This window comes from Lacerta agilis, chromosome 5, assembly GCF_009819535.1.
Source record: "Lacerta agilis isolate rLacAgi1 chromosome 5, rLacAgi1.pri, whole genome shotgun sequence".
NCBI classification, from domain to species: Eukaryota; Metazoa; Chordata; class Lepidosauria; order Squamata; family Lacertidae; genus Lacerta; species Lacerta agilis.
The window spans coordinates 84061650-84085767 of NC_046316.1; the positions used below are offsets into that span (position 1 = coordinate 84061650).

Genomic DNA, 24118 nt, shown 5'->3' on the forward strand with positions numbered 1-24118 from the left:
GAATAATCTGTTTGTTTTCTTATTACTAACTCTCCTTACCCTCTCAGAGGGCAAGGGAACAGCAGAAGGCAACGTCTGATGGGAATGCTTTATGGCTGTTGTAGTCCTTGAATAGTGAAAGAGGCAGATCAACGACACAGCTTTGTCAAGGCAGAGCAAAAGTGAGCATCTCACATGTGGCAATATGGCGTTCCTTTATTATCTGTTGCATATGGTCAGTTCCTTCAGTCCTCAAGGCATTAACACATTGCATTAGTGTCGGCTAACTAGCACATTTTCAATTATTATGCTTATGAAGGAGCGATAGCATTGCTATTGTTGACTCTATAAATCAATGGGAAGACTCATTCATGTGTGTGTGTGTGTGTGTGTGAGAGAGAGAGAGAGAGAGAGAGAGAGAGAGAGCGCACTGCTGGATAATGCTGCCCTTACTAAGCACTGAGATGTGCTTCTAAAAGTATCTAGGCTGCACACTGTTTATTGGGATAAAGAGAGGTTGTTTCATGCTAGGGCAGTTCATGCTGCCTCTTGGTCAGTAAAGGACTTGATGGACAATGACGCAGTTGCTGCAATTGTAAGGCACCAAGAATAAAGGGAAGACTTTCCCCTTTTGTTCCTGATGTTGCATTGCATGACCAATCCATGGATGACACAATATCCTTTTATTTTGTTCTGTGAAATGGAGTTTTATCACTTTCCATCATCCAGGTATTTACCTATTTATTTCATTTTCTATCCCATGAGGTTTTGATGGCTCAAGGTCAGGTCATCAGTGCAGTGCCCCCTTCCCAAATGTCTAACTCCAGGAAGTGCAGAGTATCATCTGTTCTAGTAGGAATATGTTCTAGAGCACAGACAGTGTAGATGGGGGGTGGGGTGGGCACAGCAGGCCTGTCGAGTTGCATTGTCACCTTGTGTGAACTGAGAATATATCCTAAATCTGGCAACGGACGTCTGCCTGATGCAACAATAAGAATTGGTCAGAAAGGCATTCCGCAAGATTATAGAAATCATTTGGGGGAGTTTCTGGTCATATGTGTTCACCACAACTCTATAAGGTAGGTTAGAGACAGTGACTGGACCAATATCACCCAGTGAGCTTCATGGCTGAGTGAGGATCTGAAACCTGGTCTCTCATGACACACAGTCCAACACTCCAACCACTACACCACACTGTTTGACAACATGGGAGAAAGCAACCATGAATAGGGGATGAATTTGATTCAGTCCACATTCAAAGCCAGATTTATCATATTGGCACTTCCCCCAAAAAATATGAGAACCGAAACATACACAAAAGATACCCTTATCTGAATTTTGCAATGAATGCAGTTCTCCAACCAATGTTCACAAAAATGCACATATATGGGGAAGGTGTGCATGAAAATGAATATATTTGTAAAAACATAACATACAAAAATGGATTATATTAGAAGAAACTGCTTACAAAAATGCGTGCATTAGTCAAAACTGCACACAAACGTGTGTGTTAACTAGAAGAAATTCACATTAAAAGGCTGAAGAACTTTCAATACAAAAATAAAAATAAAAATCACAGGTTGCTACAGATATGTGGAGAGCTGAATTTAAGACTGGAAAGAGAAGTGAAATCGACACATCCTTCCACACTTCATCTATGCCCTCCCCTGTAACCTGTGCATATAGCATAAACATCCATACCGATAAACCCATCACATGTACAGCTGTTTATGTGAAGTCTTCTCCAGAATCTGGAATCCTGATTGCTAAGTGTTCCATATTTCAAAGACCTTCAAAAGCACAACTAGATGTGCAAAGTCCCCCTCAAAAAATTGGCCTTGTACATGCAGGTGCCAGGGGGAAAGTAGACAATGTCTGTGTTGTTGACCTTGGGAGCAAATAACAAAACTGAAGGGCTGCCCAGTGAGTTTGCGTTCATTAGGGACAACCATAATTCTGCTCACCCTGGCCCCATGGAATGATGGGAGTTGCAGTTTAACAACATTTGGAGGCCAATGTTTTCCCACCACTGCGTTACGAGCATCACACCAATGCAACCAACCAAAACCTAAGTGCATAAGAAGGGCCTGCTGAATCAAACCAGTGGCTCATCTCATCCAGCATCCTGTTATCACAGTGGCCAACCACATGCCTATGGGAATCCCAAAAGCAAGATCCAATCACAAGAGTATTCTGCTCTTTTAGGTTATGTTATGCTTTTAATAGGTTATGTTATACTCTGGATTATGCTATGTTTTAATAGATTATGTTTTAATAAGGATGAGAGTGTTGGAGATATGTGCAAATGTGTATGGTAAATCCGGTCTTTGGGTGTTTGATTTTCGTTGTTGTGTATACTGTGTATATACGGACAATGACAATAAATAAATCTATCTATCTACCTCCTGTGGTTTCCAGCACGTGTTACTTACTTACTTAATACACCACCTTATACCAGGAGGTCTCATGGCAGTTCACAAAAAAGATCACAATATATAAAATCAAAATAAAAACAATACCCCCCCCAAAAAAAAGATCCACATTTTAAAAGGGCATAGGATGTCAATCAGATCAACCAAAGGCCTGGTTTAATAGGAATGTTTTTGCCTGGTGCCTAAAGGTGCATAATGAAGGCACCAGGAGATCTTCCCTGGGGAGAGCATTCCACAGACGGGGAGCCACTGCAGAGAAGGCCCATTCTCGTGTTGCCACCCTCCGGACCTCTCAAGGAGGAGGCCCACAAAGGAGGACCTCAGAAGACAATCTCAGTGTTCGGGTCGGTTCATATGGAAAGAGGCAGTCCTTGAGGTATTGTGGTCCTGAGCCGTTTAAGGCTTTATAGGTCAAAACCAGCACTTTGAATTGGGCCCAGAAACTAATCGGTAGCCAGTGCAGTTGGACCAGGATTGATGTAATATGCTCAAACTGTCTTGCTCTGGTGAGCAACGTGGCCTCTGAATTCTGCACCAGCTGAAGTTTCCAAACAATCTTCAGAGGCAGCCCTACGTATAACGCATTGCAGTAATCTAACCTTGAGGTTGCCAGAGAAAGACAACAGTAGTTGGGCTATCCCTCCAGTGGTGGCTCATGAACCTTTACAGTAATGGTAATGGGTGGATAGTTTGGACTCAACCCAAATGATACTGCAAGGCCTTTTTTTAGCATGCAAAGTCAGTCCGGATGAGCAATTCATTCAGAGTTTCAGAAAACACTCAGAGACAGGAGGGCTATTGGGGAATTAATTCAGAACAGGCAGCGTGGGTCAAGTGAATTGGTTCAGGGCCATGAAGCAGGTTTGCTCAAGCAAGGTATTTTGCAGCATGATTTAAAACAGGGTTGAGGCAAAGTCTGGTGGTAACTAAGTAGAAGGGCAACTGCTTGGCATGTAGGATGCCCTAGGTTCAATCTCCGACATGTCCTTTCTCTGAAACCTTGGAGAGCAGCTGTCACTCAGTGTGGACTATACCGCATTTGAAACATGCCACAGAGTGCGTGCAGAGTAGACCACATAGATGGAATCACTGAAGAGACGCAAAGAGATCTTTGCAAGGTTTAATAACAAAAACTCCTCAAACATACATCTTACATAGTGGTTATAATCATCACCCATCCAACCACGGGGGTGGGGGGTGGGGGTAAAGTACAGAGTAAAGCACATTATATAGCAAACATGATTGCTGACACAGCTAATCACAGTGGCCTATCAGCACCTGTTACACCGCCACACAGCTGCAAAAACCGGATCAGGATATGCACCCTGGCCCTTAAAGTGGTACACACCCTGTGGAACAATAATGAACTCTACCTTCAAACAGCACTTTGGCCACCTCATGAGAAAAGAAGACTCCCTAGAAAATACCCTGATGTTGGGAAAGATGGAGGGCACAAGGAGAAGGGGATGACAGAGGATGAGATGGTTGGACAGTGTTCTCGAAGCTACTAACATGAGTTTGGCCAAACTGCGGGAGGCATTGGAAGACAGGGGTGCCTGGCGTGCTCTGGTCCATGGGGTCACAAAGAGTCGGACATGACTGAACGACTGAACCTTCAAACAAACTATTCAACATACTGAGCTAGACGGACCAATAGTTTGAGTCAGTATAAGGCAGCTTCTTGTGTTCTCTAAGTTCCTGTTTAAGAATACTAGGATATGCTCCATATCTGATTATCAGTCTTTGCCCAACTTGTCATCTCTGCCTTAATCCTGCTTGTGTTAAAGTTGTGCCTTATCAACAAGGCAAAGTGGGTGGCTCAGCTTCCAGGACTCTTGTCATATGTCAATGTATTGCTCAGAGCCTCTTCCATCTATCATGCAGTCCTACAGTGTTCCAGTTCAGCTGTGATGTGACAGAAGGTTATTTTCAGGAATTTGGATGAAGAGGATGGCTGCTGATCAAAAGATGACACCCCATTAACCGGGAGCGTGGAAGGGAGGGGCTTTTTGCCTTGTCAGGTAGATCTGATGGTCTTTGGGTGGTGGTCGGCTCTTCATCCCATAATGATAACCCTTGGAGTGTTTCCAAAACTGCATTTAAAAAGTTGGCTGCAGTCACGAACAGAGGATCCACCACATGCGGCTGCGGCGACGATGGAGGGATCCCACCACCATCCGTACGGCGCTCAAGTAGCGCCAGCGCCAAACCGCTATGTGCAGCGCATGTGCGGCATCACTATGTACAGCCCATGCGCCGTACATAGCGACACCACACATGCGCTGTACATAGCGATTTGCCGCCAGCACCTGGATCCTCTGCCCGCGGCTGCAGCCATGAACGGAGGATCCTCCACGTGTGGCTGTGGTGGCGCGATGGCTGCTCGTACCGCCACGAGCCCCCATGGGGTGCCTTCTTGTCACTCACCCAGACATGGCACCTTGGGTGATCCGCCCCCTGCCCCGCCCCTGTTGTGACGCCACTATGTGTACACAGCCTTAGTTGTTTGAGTGCACTTAGTTCTTTTAAGTGGGAGGGTGCTGGTTCAAGTGCTTTATTGACTTGTTACCTTGGAGTAATTTGTGTTGGCAATTGTTGGCAATTTGTGTGTGTTATTCGCACAGCAGTATATTGGGCTCTGCTCCTTTCCACTTAAATGTACTGATCTGTTCAGTCTCCCTGCATAAGCATCTAAAATAAAGATGAATCGAACTGTCAATCATGCCTCTCTTATGCACTGTCATCCTAATAATGAATGACTGGAGTGGTTCTCTTCCTGGATATATTTGGTTTGTGGGGGGGGGCAGGGTGGAAGTGGAAGACAAGCAAGTGCTGAGCTCTCATAGATGAAAATACAGTGGTAAGGAATCTATTATCTCATTAATTCCTCTGAGAATGATTGATTATGCAACATTCAGATCTTGCGGGTTTCTTTAATGTTTCATCCAGCGAGAAGCAAGGAGGTCACCACAGTTATTTCCTGATTTGAAACTGAGATATTATATATATATATATATATATATATATATATATATATATATATATATATATATATATATATATATATATAAAATAAATGTAGATTATATATATATTATATATGCAAAATAAATGTAGATGTGTTTTAATGCAACTATTAAGGGGGAATATAAAAAAGGGAAGGAGGGACAGGAAGTCAAGAAGAAAATGTGTAACAAAAATATATGTTGTATATGATTGGAATTATGTAATAATTTGGAAGATTTAATAAAAATCATTATAAACTGAGAGAGAATTGTGAGAAAAATTGCTAGAAGTGTTTGCCAAATTTATTTCACATGAAATGCCACTAACGTCTAAACTTGTTTAAGTGAGACAGCCAAGCTTGGTTCTTTGTAGAAAAGGAGCACACTGAAGTTGAAAACAACCAGAGACCCTGAGAGCAGTGTCCTAGCTGTCAGAAGCAAGCTGGGGAAGTTGCAAAATGCATGGCACAGCAAATCAATCCTGTTAAATCTTCCAGCGGCATTAATATCACTTCCAAAGCAAAGGTTTCAATTTCAACACTTCACAGTAATATATGGTTCTCTAAAAGGAAAACTTTCTGGCAAGTCAGGAATGGATTAATCACGCTTTTGATATTAACCATTCCAAAATTCAGGACTCTACTAAATGTGGGCATATGGACTTGAGCGCCAGGCAGCCGACTTTTGAATATCAGCAGACGTCAGACGTGGAGAGAAGCTTCAAAAACGTATTTCAAAACATACAGGTGCTTATCACCTATGGCCAAACACAGCTAGAAGAACATTTAAAAACAAAATCTCCAGCAGAACTGCATTCAGAGTCCATCAAACATGCCATTATCTGCCCTGGCTCACACTCAGATGCTAAATCAGAAATGAGGGACCTTCTTTCAGCCAGAGGGCTATATTCTGTCCTGGTCAACAGCCCAAAGGACCACTTGCTAGTGCTGGGTGGGGACAGAAGCAAAACTGGGTGCCCAGTCAGGCTTATATTATGAACACTGATAACTGTGATGTGATGAAGCAGCAGCACAACCTCCATAGTGCAAATTGGTTGCTCTCAGATCCTTGAATTATTTCCATATGCAAGCCCAAACAGAGGGGGGGTCATATGGGCCACTTGGCCCGGGCCTCCGATTCCAAAGGGGGCCTCGGTCAGCATATTCACAATCGCTCACAATTATTTAAATGTAAATACTTAAAACAATCCTTTTCCCTATGTATTTTTAAAAAGCACTATTGTATATGAAAATGTGAAAATTATTTATATACTTACCAGTACTTATTTATAAGACTTCGGAGATCCCCAGGGTAAAAAAAGAGGGGGGCACATTATCAACCTGGCCCGGGCCTCTGCCTGGCTCTGCAAGGGCCTGTCCATATGTACCGAACCCACATTTGTGCCTCTGCATTTGGGCAAGATACACATGGAGGTCCTTTGCTTAAGCTAAAGATTAGCAGAAGCTACCAATAGGCTCTGAGCAGTAAGGTTCAACAAGGAGCTTCTGCCAACAGTATATATGAAAAGGATCTAGAGGTCTTAGCTATTCTAGGCTGCATCAACAGAAGTCTAGTGGCCCGATCAAGGGATACCAAGGGATATAATAGTCGCACTCTATTCTGCCTTGGTCAGACCACACCTGGAGTACTGCATCCAGTTCTGGGCACCATGATTTAAGAAGCATATGGATAAGCTGGGACATGTTCAGAGAAGGGCAGTCAAGATGATCAAGGGTCTGGAAACCAAGCTTTGTGGAGTAAAGGTTACCTGGAAGTCTGTCAGGGATGCTTTAGTTGAGATTCCTGCATTGTAGGGGTTCTACTAGATGATCCTCTGGACCCCTTCCAACTCTACAACTCTCTGATTCTGTGGAGCTGACCAGGCCTGGCTCATAGGAAACCAGCAGAAGGTCTTTGTTACCTGGTAGTAGCGAGAAGTGGGTGACTGGGGGAGAGATACTAATTGCCATGTAAGTTTGACAGGGATAGGAGTTACGTTTCACAATTCAGTCTTATAAAAGTTTCTGTATTCGCTAGCAACTGCCTCTTATAATAATGCTATACTTATAAATGCAAGCGTAAGACTTAAAGAAGCAGCAACCAATTTAAGTATAAAGGTAAAGGGACCCCTGACCGTTAGGTCCAATCGCAGATGACTCTGGGGTTGCAGCGCTCATCTCGCTTTACTGGCCGAGAGAGCCGGCGTACAGCTTCCAGGTCATGTGGCCAGCATGACTAAGCCGCTTCTGGCAAACCAGAGCAGTGCACAGTAACGCCGTTTACCTTCCTGCCAGAGCGGTACCTATTTATCTACTTGCACTTTGAAGTGCTTTCGAACTGCTAGGTTGGCAGGAGCTGGGACCGAGCAGCAGGAGCTCACCCTGTCGCAGGGATTCGAACCGCCGACCTTCCGATCGGCAAGCCCTAGGCTCAGTGGTTTAGCCCACAGCGCCACCTGCGCGTGTACCTTATTTTACCTTTATAGTTAATAAATAAATAGCAACTTGTGCCTTGTTGTATATTGTTTTTGCATACAAGCAGTATAGCATAGATGTTGGTAGTTTTTAGAAGGTTTTGAAATGTAAGTAAAATGGCAGACGTTGGAGTAAAAGAAGGATACTTTCCCCTCTTTTGGTGAATTGGCATTGGGAAAGAAAAGCTGGTTCTCGCCATGTGGTAACTCTCCACATATTGGTTAAAAGGGTTTTCATCCATTGAATTCTTTGCTGGTTTAGCTATGTGCTTATCTGATGGCTGTTTTAGAATTGCTGCATTTGTTTTAGTTCTATGTTCCTATTATTTTTGCTAAATATTAGTTGTTAATTTGTATGCTGCTGTTTTGAGTGTGTGATTTGGTTTAAGTTGGAGATTGTATTATTTATTTATTTTACTGTTCTGCTATCGATTTGTTAGCTGCCTTAGTTTGCTTGGAAATATTGATGGGATAGATCAAAAACCAAAACAAAAAAGCCCAAACCAAATGCATAAGCATGAAACAGTGAGCACCTGATAACAAGTAGTGTTAATTTATTACTGTTAATCTCGGGAACTCAGTAATAAACAATGGTCCATCTCTGAAAACTATCTGCTACCAGCTCTTCAAATAAACCAGCTCTTTTTTAAACGAAGTTCGCTGTTTTGCACTTTAGCACAACATCCTGAATGCCAAAAGGAAAAAAAAAGCCAAGGATAAATGGATGAACCTGAATTGAACTGTGAACTGAACTAGTTCAATTTCTAAATGGATGTACATGAACAGGAATTAGTTCCTTTTTTATAATTAACATTCTAAGCTATGCCTACTACTGAAGGGGAGGGATGCAGTTCCTCTTGAATAAATAGTTTTGTGTTTTATAGCTCTAATTGTTGCGCATATATAATTTCTGACAAGCCAATTAGTCATTTCAAGTTTTGGAATTACTAGCAATGCACAAATGAAGTCAGTATGGATTTTTCACCCCTTAGGCATAATAATGCATTGAACGGGGAAGTACATTTACTAAGATAGACGTCATTTCAGGAGAACACTTTTTTTTTTTTACAGTGAAGAGAACTGTTTCCCTTTTTTCTGTTCCAGAGTTTGGAACGAGTAAATTAGATCACTGAAATGAAGTCTAATCATCAGCACAAACTTTAAAACAATTTGAGGTCCTTTGAACCTTCAGATAGAATCCAATAAGGCATTTGAAGAAGGAAATCAATAAGAAGTCTTAAAGGTTCTCTCCCCCCTCCTTTTCTCTTTTTTGTCACACAGACAGCAAGTTTTCTCTCTGAAGCCCTTTTCCCTCTACATTCAACAATAACCAACGAACTGGTGTCTTCCTTCAGCCTGCATGAATCCATCGCAAAGGTAGAGGAAATTTAAGATGCCTCGCTCAGTAATACAAGCATTCCTTTCATGTTAACCAATTATGAATGAATCAATTTCTGTTTCAAAGGTGTTTCAAAAATATTTGTATATGCCAGCCTGGCTGGTTATTTAAATGCATTAGAGTGCATTTCGCATTTTCAATATTCAGAATACGAAAGCTTCAGAATCTGTTTATATTTAAAATATTTGGGCCTCACTGACATACTGATTGTCCCAGGGTTTGGTTTGTTTTGGTTTGGTTTTTTAAAATGTTCAGGTACTTCCACAATAGATCACGTCCTGAAATTTGGTATACACAGAGATATTCAGTGATGTTCATCATGCTGACTAAAGGTGATGTTAGGTTCTGTTTGTCTTGGTAGACAGTCCTGTATTCTTGGTAGGGTATTCTCAAGTTTTTCCATCTCCAGGTTTTCCCTTTTAACCTCCTCTTCCTTCACCAAAAACCTCTTATCTCCTACAAGAATATAGAAATGTACTACACATATTTGATTCAGAAACTTCTTATGAACTTACTCAATTTCTTATGATTTATATCCGCTTCCTTCCATCATGGAACCCAAGGTGCTATAACTGAGGTTCCCATTCACTGACCAGAACAAAACCTGATTATCTTCAGGCAAAGTAGTGACCTCATGTGCTGGGGTGGTATACCAGGGATGGGGACCTTGTGGAACACCAGATGTTGCTGAACCACAGCTCCCATCATCCCTGGCCTTGAACCATGTTGAATGGAGCTGATGTGAGTTGGAGTCCAACCACATCTGGAAAGCCACAGGTTTCCCCAACTTCTTATACCTCCAAAAGAGCAATAACCCAACAAAGAAGGGAAGCTCCTTTCTTCTCACCTCTGAAGCCCTTTTCATTGACCAAGGCAGCTGCTGTGGGCACATTTCCATCTGAGAGGAGGAGGAGGAAGAAGAAGAAGAAGAAGAAGAAGAAGAAGAAGAAGAAGAAGAAGAAGAGGAGGAGGAGGAGGAGGAGTTTGGATTTGATATCCCACTTTATCAGTACCCGGAGTCTCAAAGCGGCTAACATTCTCCTTTCCCTTCCTCCCCCACAACAAACACTCTGTGAGGTGAGTGGGGCTGAGAGACTTAAGCGTGACTAGCCCAAGGTCACCTAGCAGCTGCATGTGGAGGAGCGGGGAAGCGAACCTGGTTCCCCAGATTACGAGTCTACCGCTCTTAACCACTACACCATAGAGATGGTTCGTTTGCGGATCTAGCAGGCAGGCCTGGCAACTGCTGTGCGAAGGCTGCCATTATATAGGAAAGAGTGGAGAGAAGACTTCTTGTCATGGCCTGTTGGAGTTTTTATGGAGCCTTAAGCTGGGAATGCTGCAGATTAAAGAACATTCGTTGTGCAGGATTCCCCTTCTGCCTTTCTTGGCGAGCAAGACAGCTGCTTTGACACGTGTCCTTGACACTAAAAGGATTTCAAAGGGGATCCCTGTCACTCCATCCTTGGACCCCGAGGTCTGGAGAATGCACAATTCATCAATCCTGTTTACAGGAAGAATTACAGTCACTGTTAAATCATCTGCATTTGAACAGTCCCTGTGGTATGTGTTGGAACGATTAGCAATGACAGAAGTGCTTTTGGATAGGGAGATGGCAGGTTTTTTTTGAGATAATTATCACATGAAATTCCGATGCAGTGGCGGTGGTAAGGAAACTAATTTGTTACCTCTTTCTCAAACGCCTGTTGAGCAGGATGACAACTCTCACATTTAGCTATATAAACTCCAGCACTGATGCACTAGGTAATTATGGATGCTGTGGCCTATGGGGGAGTTTAACCTTTTGCCTCTCTATCACAGCCTTAATGACCCACCCCCACCCCCAAGAAAAAAGGTGTGTATGGTTTTCTTTCTGGTTCTGCAGAAGGGAGAGAAATGGTTAAACTCCGCACTGTCCCTGTGTTCCTAATCCTGCATCTCTCTGCCCCCAATAGCTGCTACTTTGGTGTTTAAAAATAGTCACACTCAATCCAAAAATGTGATTCACATAATATCATGTTTGGCCCCACACGATAGCACAGGACAAGACCTGCTGGGTCAGGTCAATGGCCCACCTAGACTAGCATCCTGTTCCCACAGTGGTCAACAAGATGCTTATAGGATACATGAAGGCAGACATTGAGCACAATAGCATTCTGCCTTCCTGAGGTTTCCAGTGTCCAAGCAGATGTCTATGGGAAGCCCATAGTCAGGACCAGAATGCAACAGCACGTGCTTCAAACCCCCAGTTGCACTAGTAAGTTTTATTTAAGGTGTTGAGGACCAGGTTGTGCTTAACATGTACTTGCAATTTTCCTTTTACATTACCAGCCACTTGAAGAATCCAAACTGCTTATTATACATATCCTTCCTCTTTATTTCAGACAGATGAGAGTTGATCGGTTTAGTGGATGGTTTCTTTTGCTTCATCCTTCTTCACGTTCTTAAATTACTGAGGCAGCTAAGAAGTTAGGAACTGTTCGAAGAAGAAGGAAATATTGATGCAATCTAATATTTTTTAGCGTTGTTGTTAAGGTTCTTCCATCTTTCCAATTGTCTATTAGACTGCAGCAGCAGAACAAAATCCTTCTGCAGGACTTCACCTATATGATTCAGAGTCTAAAAATACCATCTGTATACCATCTGCACATTGATCTTCGGTATAGTCCCCCAGAGGAAGAGAGAGCTCAATAAAGTTTTATTTACTTTAAATGGAGTGTAGGGGAGGAGGCGGGGTAATTTAATTTCACCTGTAATGGAAATGTCTCGGATGGTACATGAAAGGGAACTGCAGCTATAGAGGATAGAACATAATTTATCTGATGAGTTCTGTAGTTAAGCATAAATATTAACACATCAGTTATCCATAGTCAATGTATGAATGGTGATAGAATTAATATGTTGCACACACCGGAACATTGTGTGTGAGAGAGCAGGCATTTCTTTCTTCATTGATTGATTCTGCATGTGGGTCCCAAACAAAAGCTCAGGGAAGTGCCTGTCGCTCATTGTTAAAACACATGCTTTGCACACAAGAGGGTTGTATGCAGAATTATACTCAGAGTAGACCCACTGAAAGCAGCACACTTTAGGTAGTCAAGCCCATCAATTTCACTACGTCTCATCAGCTTCAGCCCACGCTGTTCAAGTTTCAATCCCTAACATGCAGCTAAAGGATTTAAGGGCTGTTGGTCTGGTTGGGTCTGGGCTTTGTAAGATTCCTGTTTAGGGATAAATAAATCTGTCAATTTCAGTTATCGTAAGTTTCTCATTTTCCCAATCTTAAATTAAGTTTTCCGCATTTGCTTTCCTTTAATTATCAGGAAAATTCACCAGCATTTTAGCGGAAATTTCAAATATGAAACACTTTTTTTTCCCAGTCAGTCATGACTAATGTATACAATTTTGCAAGTAATTTTCCCAAATGCAAAGTATTTTGAATGTTATATCCACCATTATAGGCATTTAACACAGATTTTCGCATATGTGCATTATTGTACATAATACTTGCTTAGAGAACTGCATCGTAAAACCCAAAGAAATGCAAATTTCAAAGGGTAGATGTGTTTCAGTTCGCATATTGCTTCAAGAAGTTTGAATTAGGCAGGTTCTCATTAAAATGCAAAGGAAACCAAATTTTCACTCAGTTATTCTGCCTGACACCTTGGAGAGCCAGAAATCACCTTGAAACACTGATGATTTTTTGAACCATAAGCAACTGTTCATTCTGAAAAGCCTATGCTCTAATACATGTCATGGTTGGAAGGTGATTAATATCTAAAAATAAAGAATTTCATGCCTAAGAAGGTGTACAGCACAATCCTATTGGTATAAATACTCAGAAGTAAGTCCCAGTCACTTCATGTGGCCCATTCGTAAAGGAGGGCATATAGAAACACTCTCTTACGTTACTTAACATTGTTGTAAGTTGGGCATTAAACATTTTGATCATAATAGTTATCAGTTTGTATTTTCTCTTACATTTTTCTGCAGGGTGGGGACAAAGTAGAGGTAAAAATATTTACATTTTGGTTCTTTTGTAAAGGTGGATTCAGGTGCTCTGCTAATATTGTCATCTGATCTGAGTTTGGATGTTTGTGGAGGAAAGGAAGGAAGAGAAATTCATCTAAAGAGGAGGGAAGGGGGCAGCCTTTCCCTCAAGTATTTGTGTGTGTTTGTGGGATGGCTTGCCTTAGACTTTCGTTTTGTTGTGTTTTAAAAAACTGATTGCATGATGATGATGGTGACGATGATAAGTTTTTGGAAAATAAGAAACTTCCCCTCTTGGGCACCTTATTTAAAGGTAGCCTAATCCCACCCTTGCATGGTTGGTGATAATGCCAGAAGCTCAAGAAACAATGCAGTTCCCCCTATTCCTAAAAACCACCGCATCCATAAAACTTTGGTGAATTGTTGCTGTCTCATCTAAGTCATGAGAAGGGGCTCCCCAAAAAGAATAGGGTTATACTTTTTTTTTCCAGGACACCATTGCTTCATGGAGCCATATCAATTCTAAACTTGTTCCGGGGTTGAAAGCCCGAAAGACATGAGCAGCGCCTTGTTGGATCAGACAAGAAGTTTCAGTCTTGTTCACAATATTGTGCTCTTGGTGAGAGGAGGGGATTTGATTCAGTCTGCATTTTTAAAGCTGAACTCACAAAACCCGCATTTCCCCAAACAATACTTGAACTGAAGCACACCTGGCCTTCCAAATTTGTGCATCATCTAAGCACTCGGGAGGGAAAGACTAGCACCTTTTCATCTTCTTATTCCAGAATTCTATCTCTCTGAACACAGCTTATGAATTTCCTTAAGAAACAACCCTTGCTCATATCAAATCATTGCCCACAACCCTCCCTGTGCGCATCCCTCCTTTTTGTGGCATATTAAAGTGTGGGGGGGGGGACAGTGCCTGTATACCTTTGTAACAGAGAGAAAAGATTCCAGCGTCGCATACAATTCAGGCTTTCAAACTGCCATCAACGGGGGTCTGTCCTTGAGTTGATGGGGCTTCAAAGTGTAGCATTTCTTCCAGTGTGGAATGTTCAGAGATGTGCACTTCCATTTTGCCATTCATAGATGCATAATTAAAGTCAACAAAGGAAAAAAATATATATTTACTGAAAGTGAGGTTTTTATATTTACCGTATATTTTGTGGGCATGCTTTACAATTTCTCAGTATATTGTTCTCTCTCCCCCACCCCTGCCTTTCTCTCTGTGTGTAGATAGATAAGCCAGGCCTTACAGAGTTAGTGACCTTTACTACTTATAAGCTCATTATCACACTAAATTGAGCTGCCATCATTGGAATCCTTTCTGAAGCCAGTATTTCTAATCAGACACGACCTTCCTTCATCTGTTGCAGCATGTTAAAAATGGAGAGAGAGAGAGAGAAAGGAGGAGGAAGAGGAGAGAGGAGGAAAGTATTTGGTGGTGTGCCAGAGAGGGGGAAAGATCCTGCCACATTAGTCTAATTGAATGTTTGTTACTTCTAGTTAAGAATGTTGGATAATTATGACCAAAAAAGGGGGGAACTGGAGCAGATTTATTTTATTTATTTATTGGTCCCATGTTCAGAAAGGAGATCAATCCATTGGTGTTTTCTGTTGCTATTGTGCTCGCAACCCCTTCTGGGATCTTTGCTTTCCCCTCAGGGAAATTACTGAGGTCACCATGCATAACCAAACCCTTTTCAGGCTCCTAATCCCTGCCTGGTCCCTGTCTGAGAGAGTGAAGCCCTGTCTCAGACCTTTCTAGGCTCTAAGATTATCACTGTCCAATTCCTATGTGTCATTCAAGACCAAGCACTTTCTAAGCCTATCTGACTAGCATCCAAACAACGATGAAGACTGCTGGGGGACCCTCAAGCCAAGTTGGGTGACAATATCTCAAGAGGTGGCCAAACATGTCAAAAAACAAAAAACAAAAAACGGGCAAAGTCACAGTGAAGTCACATTTTGGTCCACCATCCTGATTCAAAATGGTGCCTGGCATACCAATGGTGACTGTCTGCTGCCCCAATCTCAGTAATCCTTTTGGCAATGACCTGACCCTCTCTAGCAGAGATTAGAACAGGCTTCCTCAACCTCAGCCCTCCTGATGTTTTTGGCCTACAACTCCCATGATCCCTAGCTAGCAGGACCAGTGGTCAGGGGTGATGGGAATTGTAGTCTCAAAACATCTGGAGGGCCGAGGTTGAGGAAGCCTGGATTAGAATAATACATGGATTAAGTTGTAGTGGTTGACCTTCCGCACGACAGAGCCCTCCTGCCAGCTGTTTAAAAAGCAAATATAGGGATACAACTAAGTACTAACTTGTTTTATATCTATAGTGCATATAAGGAGATAAAGAAAAGGTTAGCTGCATCTCTTCAACAGAGTTAAAGGAGTTAAATATTTCAGTATCCACCCTTACCTAATTTAGAAGCAGGCTTGTATGTAATAATGCCGTTTTAGCTTTCACTACTTCCTCTCTCTCTTTTTTGCTATATCTTTTCAATTGTCTGGCATCTTCACAGCTGGGCCTGAATAAATAAATCCCGATTTAGCAAAGTAAATATTGCTTTTATGATAATCAGTACCCAGCACAAATGTGCCGTTATTGCTGTAAATTCAACATTTTCTCTCCATTTTGAGATGATAAAGCTTACACTGGCTTTAAAGAATGTGTCCTATAATACCAATTACTGTTAATCTTTCGAGGGACATAAGATCGTTCAAATCGAGCCCAAGCTGGTTGCTTGAAGGGTCATGGTTGTAATTTAAACTATATGTTTTCTCACGCACGAGCAGTGGAAGAATCTACAAATTCAGGGCCAATTCTGCCGTGGCCAAGGGAGGGCTCAACCTTCGGAGATTTTTATGCTTTCCCAGCCAAAGCTTCGTAAGATTTGCCTTGAGGGTTGAGGAAGGCAAAGATTATGTGGTGATGCAAAAGAGAAACAGTTAAATAATTTGCCTCAGCAGCTGATGGGCACCATGTTTAATTGACCGGCTATTGGGATTAGGTTCAATACAGCTAAGTATATAATCATAGTTAATCATCCCCTGGTTTTAGGCTGGCAGAGGACCAGGCAAAATAGCCTGGCTTGGCCTTGGACAATCCAGGACCACCCATATTTGAATTCTGCAGCCCATCTGCCAAATATATGCAGGCAGGATTGGAGACCATTCCAGTAAACACAGTCTTTGGCATCGTGGCTGAGGGTGTCCCAACCAAAATCGTGGTCAGCATTTTCAAACTAGAGAATGTTGTGATAAGCATAAGATCTCACCTGAAACAGTCTATTCCATGTTGTTCCTGTTCTTACAGAGCTCCTGTTCAGAATGCAACACAAGCCATGCCTTTTTCTAGCATCTCTCTCTCTCTCTCTCTCTCATTCTCATTCTCATCTCATTCTCATCTCTTTCTCATCTGTCAGGAAAGCTTTGATGGTGTTTCCTGCTTGGCAGGGGGTTGGACTGGATGGCCCTTGTGGTCTCTTCCAACTCTATGATTCTATGATTCTCACTCTCCTTTGTCCTGTTCCACCCACCCCTCACCATAAGATGGATTCAGCATACCATGTTGTTTGAACTTACTCAGTTCTCATTGAGCTATCTGGGGAGAGCATTTTTATTTCTAAATAATGATAAATGTTTCTTTTTTGTGCCTGCTGAAGACATTATTATTTAGACAAGTCCACCCAGATGCTTAAAAGGGTGTATGAGTTTTATTTATTTTTATATTTTGTCTGTTCTATTCTGTATGTTTCAGATTATGGTTGTAAATTGGCGATAATTTTATTTTATCTTTCTTGGTAAACCGTTTTGAGGATTTTTCCTAAGATAAACTTCATGAAATAAATGAATAACTACTTTTTGCATCTTTGCGAACGTCAAGAGTTTCACCACGCCTTCCGATACATCCCTCTTGAGAGTGGATGGTAAAGGTTTGGCTACATATAGGGATCCATACTATGAGGGTGTGTTTGTTGTTGTTCAGTCGTTCAGTCGTGTCCGACTCTTCGTGACCCCATGGACCAGAGCATGCCAGGCACACCGATCTTTCACTGCCTCCCGCAGTTTGGCCAAACTCATGCTAGTCGCTTCGAGAACACTGTCCAAACATCTTGTCCTCTGTCGTCCCCTTCTCCTTGTGCCCTCCATCTTTCCCAACATCAAGGTCTTTTCCACGGAGTCTTCTCTTCTCATGGGGTGGCCAAAGTATTGGAGCCTGAGCTTCAGGATCTGTCCTTCCAGTGATCATGGAACCCAAGAAAGCAAAATCTCTCACTGCCTCCATTTCTTCCCCTTCTATTTGCCAGGAGGTGATGGGACCAGTGGCCATGATCTTAGCATACCTCTGAAATCTGGAGGTATCGTAGAATTGTAGAGTTGGAAGGGACCATGAGAGTCATCTAGTCCAACCACCTGCAATGCAGAAATCTTTTGTCCCACGACCCTGAGATCAAGAATACCATGCTCTACTGACTAAACTATGTCATGCAGACATCTAATAAACCTAGACAGAGCCATATTCCATGAACTTTTCTAATTCCCCTTTAAAAGCCCTCTAAGCTGGTGGCCATGGCCACATCATTTGTTAGTGTCACAGTCCGGGATACAGGCAGTCAGAGTCCCAGCTTGGTACGTCAGGACCGGGGTAGGGGTCAGGAAGCAGGAATCAGCAGTCCAGGGTCAGCAGTCCAGGGGTCAGGAAACCAAGAGTCCACGAGTCAGGAAACCAGGAGTCAGGAAGCCAAGAGTCCGGGGGTCAGGAAGCCAAGGGTCCAAGAGTCAGGAAACCAGGAGTCAGGAGCCAAAGCACAGCTAGGTGGGTAGTGTGTTGCTGTGGCAAAGAGCCAGAGGGAAATGCTGGTCTTATATACCCCTCCCAGTCCTTGCCACCAGGTGCTACTAGTCTTCTGTCAGGCCTCACCTGTGCTGCCGCGTCTTGCCCTTCCAGGCCAAACGCAGGAAGGCCCCAGTCCTGTGAGGCCCTACCAGCCACAAGGCCTGGCTCCTGCATGCACTCCTGACAGTGAATTACATAAATGAATGTTGTCTGCCCTGGACCTACGGTCAACCTTGATGTGAAGGTAGAGCTCATTGCTAGAGCACATCTTTTACATGCAGGAGGACCCAGGTTCAGTCCTTAGCATCTCCAGGAGAAGACCACTTTCTGAAACCCTGGAGAGTTGCTATCAACCTCTCTAAGCAATACTGAGCTGGATGTGCCAGTGGTTTGCTTTGGTAAAACACAGCTTCCTGGGATCCTACGTTCTAGTCTTACAGAAAAGGGAAGAACATTCGCTCTATCCACTTCCACCATAGCGTGCATAATCCTATAAATCTATAACATTTTCCCTAGGAAAAGGGGCTGCAATCCTATGATCATCTTGGTTGCTCCTGAAGAAACATCAGGGTCATGTCTGTTCTGTATACTCATTATATAGTATTGAATGAGAACCAACCAAACCAGTAACTGCCTCTATCTTATCACCTTTGGGTCATTGTCTCATCACCTTCTTGTCATATATGCAAGTGACCTTGACCCATCATGAGACACTTATTATTATTATTATTATTATTATTATTATTATTATTATTATTATTATTATTATCCCAGCCACTCTGGGCAGCTTCCAACACATATAAAAACACAATAAAACGTCAAATATTGATATTAACCATCAGGTCCAATATTTTAAAAGTCCAAAAAATCTTTGAAATAAACAACTTATATCAAATAAAGTGTGAGGGACCCAGGTGGCGCTGTGGGTTAAACCACACAGTCTAGGGCTTGCTGATCAGAAGGTCGGCGGTTCGAATCCCTGCCACGGGGTGAGCTCCCATTGCTCGGTCCCAGCTCCTGCCCACCTAGCAGTTCGAAAGCACATCAAAGTGCAAGTAGATAAATAGGGACCGCTACAGCGGGAAGGTAAACAGTGTTTCCATGCGCTGCTCTGGTCCGCCAGAAGCGGCTTTGTCATGCTGGCCACATGACCCGGAAGCTGTCTGTGGACAAACGCCAGCTCCCTCGGCCTATAGAGCGAGATGAGCACTGCAACCCCAGAGTCGGACACGACTGGACCTGATGGTCAGGGGTCCCTTTACCTTTACCTATCAAATAAAGCAATATTCAATAATCCATTCAAATCTAATATAAACAGTAACATTAAACATCAGCAAATAAAAATTAAACAGTTTACACTTATCAATTACAATAAAGAATTACTAACCAATAAAAATAACAGCAAATCACAAAGCATAATATGCCACAAAACATACCAAAAAAAGGGGATCCAATTGAGAAACAAGGACACACAACTTATGAACTCATTTTTGAAAACAATATCCCTGAACTCCTCTCTTCCCAGCTGCTTCTGCTGTTCTCAAAGTCAGGCAATCATAGGCCCAGATTTTCTGTCCTGGATTCCTTGGTGCATGGGATGGCCTGAACCAAAGGGTTAAAAAGCCTGTAGTTTTGCATTTGTTTTGCCTTTACTGGAATGAGATGTTCACCTCTGATGCCAGTCAGTTGCTCCAAATACAACGATTCCTGTGGCACCTTGAAGGCTGGCCTGTTTCTAAGATTTATACCTGCCCTTTTCTCCGGGGAGCTCAAGGTAGTGTTCATAAGAGTTCCTAGGAAGTCCCCCCTCCAGGCATTGACCAGATCCAAGCCTGCTTAGCTTCAGCAAGGTTATTGTGGCATGAACTTCCAGAGGCCCGGGAGATCTTACTTCATCAGATGTAAGACAGAACAAAGCAAAGAGCTTTTTGCAGCCAAAGAGAAGGTGTGCAAAATTCAAAGTAACAAGCTGGAGCAAAAAGCTGCGGGGAGGGGGGGGGAGAAGCGAACAGGGAGCACAAGAAAGAGCATTCAGTAGGGTGGGGAGAAACATCTACAAACTTCTGTATAGGAAAAAGGCAGTGTCTTTTCTTCCCGGTGCATTTCAGCAAGTTGTCTCTTTCAAGTTAACTCGGAGCAGGTCTACTGTTACGATTGAAAAAAACATAAATTTTTGGGACTGCAAATATCAGGTGGAATTGTGAGTTCTGTGGCAAAGAGTAAATCTCAAATTGCATTGTGATTCAAGAATACTGAGTTTAAAAATCACCACCACCTTATCTCTGTGTCATTGGGCCAGATTCCATGGGAGCCAGTGCAATGATTTCCAGTAGCACAAGTGGTGCTTTCTCCTTCTCTCCTCCCCCACCACATGCTCCTGCACACCCCTACCACCATATTAGCTCAGGAGCATTGAGACAACCCCTAGAACAGCACATGGGGAAGAAGAAGAGGGAAGCAGAAATGCTTTGCACTGACAGGACAGTCATAATAGTGCAACACTGAAATTCCTCCCTCTGTTTCCCCCCTGCTAAAATCCCACTTCTCTTTTAATCAAGGTCCACTATTTAAGTGTCAGGAATTTAGCCAAAGATGCCCTCCTCAGGAGTAATTCAGGTCTGCATATTAAATGAAGACCCTTTCCGTGACCCATTCTCGGCTGGAGAGTCCTCTTGCACAATAAGAAACCTGTCTTCTGGTGTACTTAAGAGCTGGTGTGTTTGGACACATGACCATACTGCTTCAGAGTCAAAGGTGGTGGGGTATCATCTTGAATGCCTCTCACATTTTTTAATTCAGTGCCCTACAAATAATAATAATAATAATACCCAAACAAAAACAAAAACCAAGCATATCAGGGGCAAGGTATAACGATCCCTGGCAGGCAAGCTGCTTGATAAGCAGCAACAACTCTCCATCAATTTTGGGAAGTTTATTTACAAGAGGGGGAAAAAACCACATCCAGAGCATGGCCTTCCCATTCTCATTAACAGTAGTTGCTCATCCCTCCCCCAACAGAAAGAACGCCAAAATCCTGCCTTCTCCTTCCTTTCTGTTGTTCTCTGAGCTTCTCCAGTCTCCTAGTACGGGGACTGAGCGGCTGGCCTGTCTCTTCCCCACTCCCAGAAGACACAGCCTCAGTCTCTGGCTTATCTGCTGGTTGCCTGGCAGTACTCACGCTGACTTCCAACTCTTCCTCTCCTTGGGAGCTAACAGCTTCTTCCCTGGGAAGGAGGGGGGCCGGGCTGTCCTCTCTAAACTCTGACCAACAGCTCTCATCTGCAGAGTCAGCCCCTTGCTCACTTAGCTCAGTTTCTGAGCCTGACTCTTCTGCTGTGCCCTGGGAGGGGGGCACACTCCTGACACCAGGTTTTAGCCCAGATTATCTCATCAAACTGCAAACCAAAATGGTATCATCTCAGATCTCATTCTGCTACGTGTGTACAGCAGTCTTGAATGTGTCTCGTATTTATATCCCATTACAGAGGGTGGTGACCAAACAAGCCTAGATGCTAACAGCAGAATACTGTAGCAGTGAATGATTTTCAGTTTATGAAATATCAGTTGATGAGAATTACTAGTGGGGAGAGCGTTGTTGCATGCAGGAAGCCGACGGGAATGTTTTGAAAATTCAGAGTTGATGACACATGATTGATATCAGCAGGGAGGTCATGTCACATATCGGGTGCCACTACCCTAAAGGTCCTGTTCTTTGCCTCTACAGATTAGATGGCAGGAACAGCTTTAGAGCTTTGTTTATACCAGAAGAGGTGGTCTATAGTAATCACGAATTCCAGATTACAAGACTGAAGAATCAACCAGCATAGTTATTTCCATACATTACTGACATGTGGGTGGTGCTGGTGAGGTTGTAAGAATACTAGCTTTCCTACATGCTTATGTTTTGACCGAGGCAAGATTAGAACTGAGAACGTCAAAGTTCTTGCACACTTTGATTCTCTCCTTTCTCAAACATACAGCAAACAGCTCCATTTGACCACAGCTCAGACCAAATGACTTCTTCTGCCATTCTCCCAAGCGAGAGACTTGGTGAGAAGAGTCAACTGTGTTGCCCCTTCACCTCTTGTGAAATCCCCAAATGTGGGCCCTGTTAAAAGAAATTAGCCACAGGCCTGGAGGAAATGAATTACGCCTCGTTAAGAAGCTGCAGACACGTGCATAAAGCTTAAAAGATCATGAATATAAGCACTTGAGTCTCTTGTCATAATCTGTGGCCATGTGAATTATCACACCGGTTAATGATTCAAAGTGCTACGGAGAATGGTTAGCTTTTCATAAGGGTAGTTCAAAAGATCACAGTGAAATGCAGCCATATGTAAAACTACACACTCATTAGCGCTGAGATATAGGCAAGGAGCCAAATTAACATTCTTGCACTGTCGTTCCTGATTCGAAGGCAGCCAGTTTCTGGCTGTAAACAAACGGAGCCAGCTATCAGATTTACAGCCCCTCCTTCCTGTGAAGCTCCAGGTTTATTTATTATGTCTGCATTATGTGAATTTCTTCATTTCCCGGGGAGGAAGAATAATCAATTATTCCAGTATCTGTGTATTTCACTTACCACTGTACAGAACAGGGGGGCATCAAGTCTGTTAATGCTCGTCTCCTCCTACTCTGAGAAATTGCATAACCCTCTTTGGGAAATTACCAAAATATTCACACACACAAAAACCACCAGCCGCCACTCCTCGGCATCCCATAACTTTTTAGACCTAGCAACAACAATAAGTTGTAGATCAGCTTCTCCCCACCCCTTCCCTCCAATAAATCGTGCATCTCTGAAATTGCATTGTAAGTGCCAAACTAGATGAGATATTGGCAATCTATGATCAGTGTTGGGAAGGGAGGATGCTAGCCTTTCACCCCAGCACAGTATCATTTCCTCAAATCAAATACCTTCGCCCAAATGCTGTTGGCTTCATTGGGGGGGGGGAACGTACATCAGACAGATGTAGGAACACATTGGTCTATCTATGCCAGTGTGCTTACACTGGCTGGCAGCAAGATTTCAGTGCAAATATGGTAGGCTCACATTAAAAAGCAAATCAAACAAATCTATCCCACATCCTAAACCCCAGGGGAATAGGATTGCAGCCTGTAAGTGTTGGAAGCATTTGCAATCCTTACAGCAACCATCTAAGGTAGATCAGTTCTATCAGCCCTATACTGCAAACTGGGGGCAATCCTTGCTGAATGATAACAACTTATATCATTCCAGCTCTTGACTTCACATCTGAGGTGAGATTTTGAACCAGTGGCCTTCCAGGTCCCTTCTGCATTTTTGTATTTATTGTTGCATTTTTCTCGGAATTTCCCATCAACGACCCTACCATGTTGATTAGATTGAGAAACAGTGACTGCCCCATGGTTACCCTGGGAGCTTCATGGCTGAGTGAGGTTTTAAACTCTGGTTTGCCAGTTCCTAGTCCAGCAGTGCTCAAAGGGTGAGGCACGCCACACCTGTGTGGCAGGAAAGGATGGCAAGAGAAAGGCTTCTTTGTGTTGGCGAGTGTTTGTTTGTATTAGACTTCATCTAAAAGAGGTTACCCGGCAAAAGCAAGATCACACTTCAAATTGAGTTTGTGAGGCTCGTTCATAACTATATTTTGAGAAAAAAGTTTCATGTTCTTATGTAGCTGCATTGTTTTAGACTTTCTGGATGTCCCATTATCATATTATAAAGTACCTGTGTTCTGTGTTATAAATCAAGCACTGCTAGGAGTTGTTTCTTTCTTCTTCTTTTTTCCCCATTGTATTTCTTATCAGTATAAAAGTTGGTGTGGCTGGAGCAAACTTTCCCCCCGACTGTAATAAACAAAAATCTGGCCCTTTTCCCTTTATGGGTACAGAAGAGCCCTTGTAGAGTCCTCCATCGGTAGGAGAATATAACAGAGGCCAACCAGAGAAGATTGAGAAGCAAAGTCTTTATTGAACCATTGCAACAGGGTCCTTCCTCTCACGCAGGAGAACAA

General features: G+C 42.9%; 1 protein-coding gene across 1 annotated transcript in view; it reads left to right on the forward strand.

Moving 5' to 3' along the window:
• The window catches only part of NAALADL2 (N-acetylated alpha-linked acidic dipeptidase like 2), a 506548-nt gene that overhangs the window by 400241 nt on the left and 82189 nt on the right, over positions 1 to 24118 (forward strand). Inside the window, 1 exon segment of the mRNA XM_033150674.1 lies at positions 9171 to 9266. Coding sequence (XP_033006565.1) covers positions 9171 to 9266 — 96 coding nt within the window.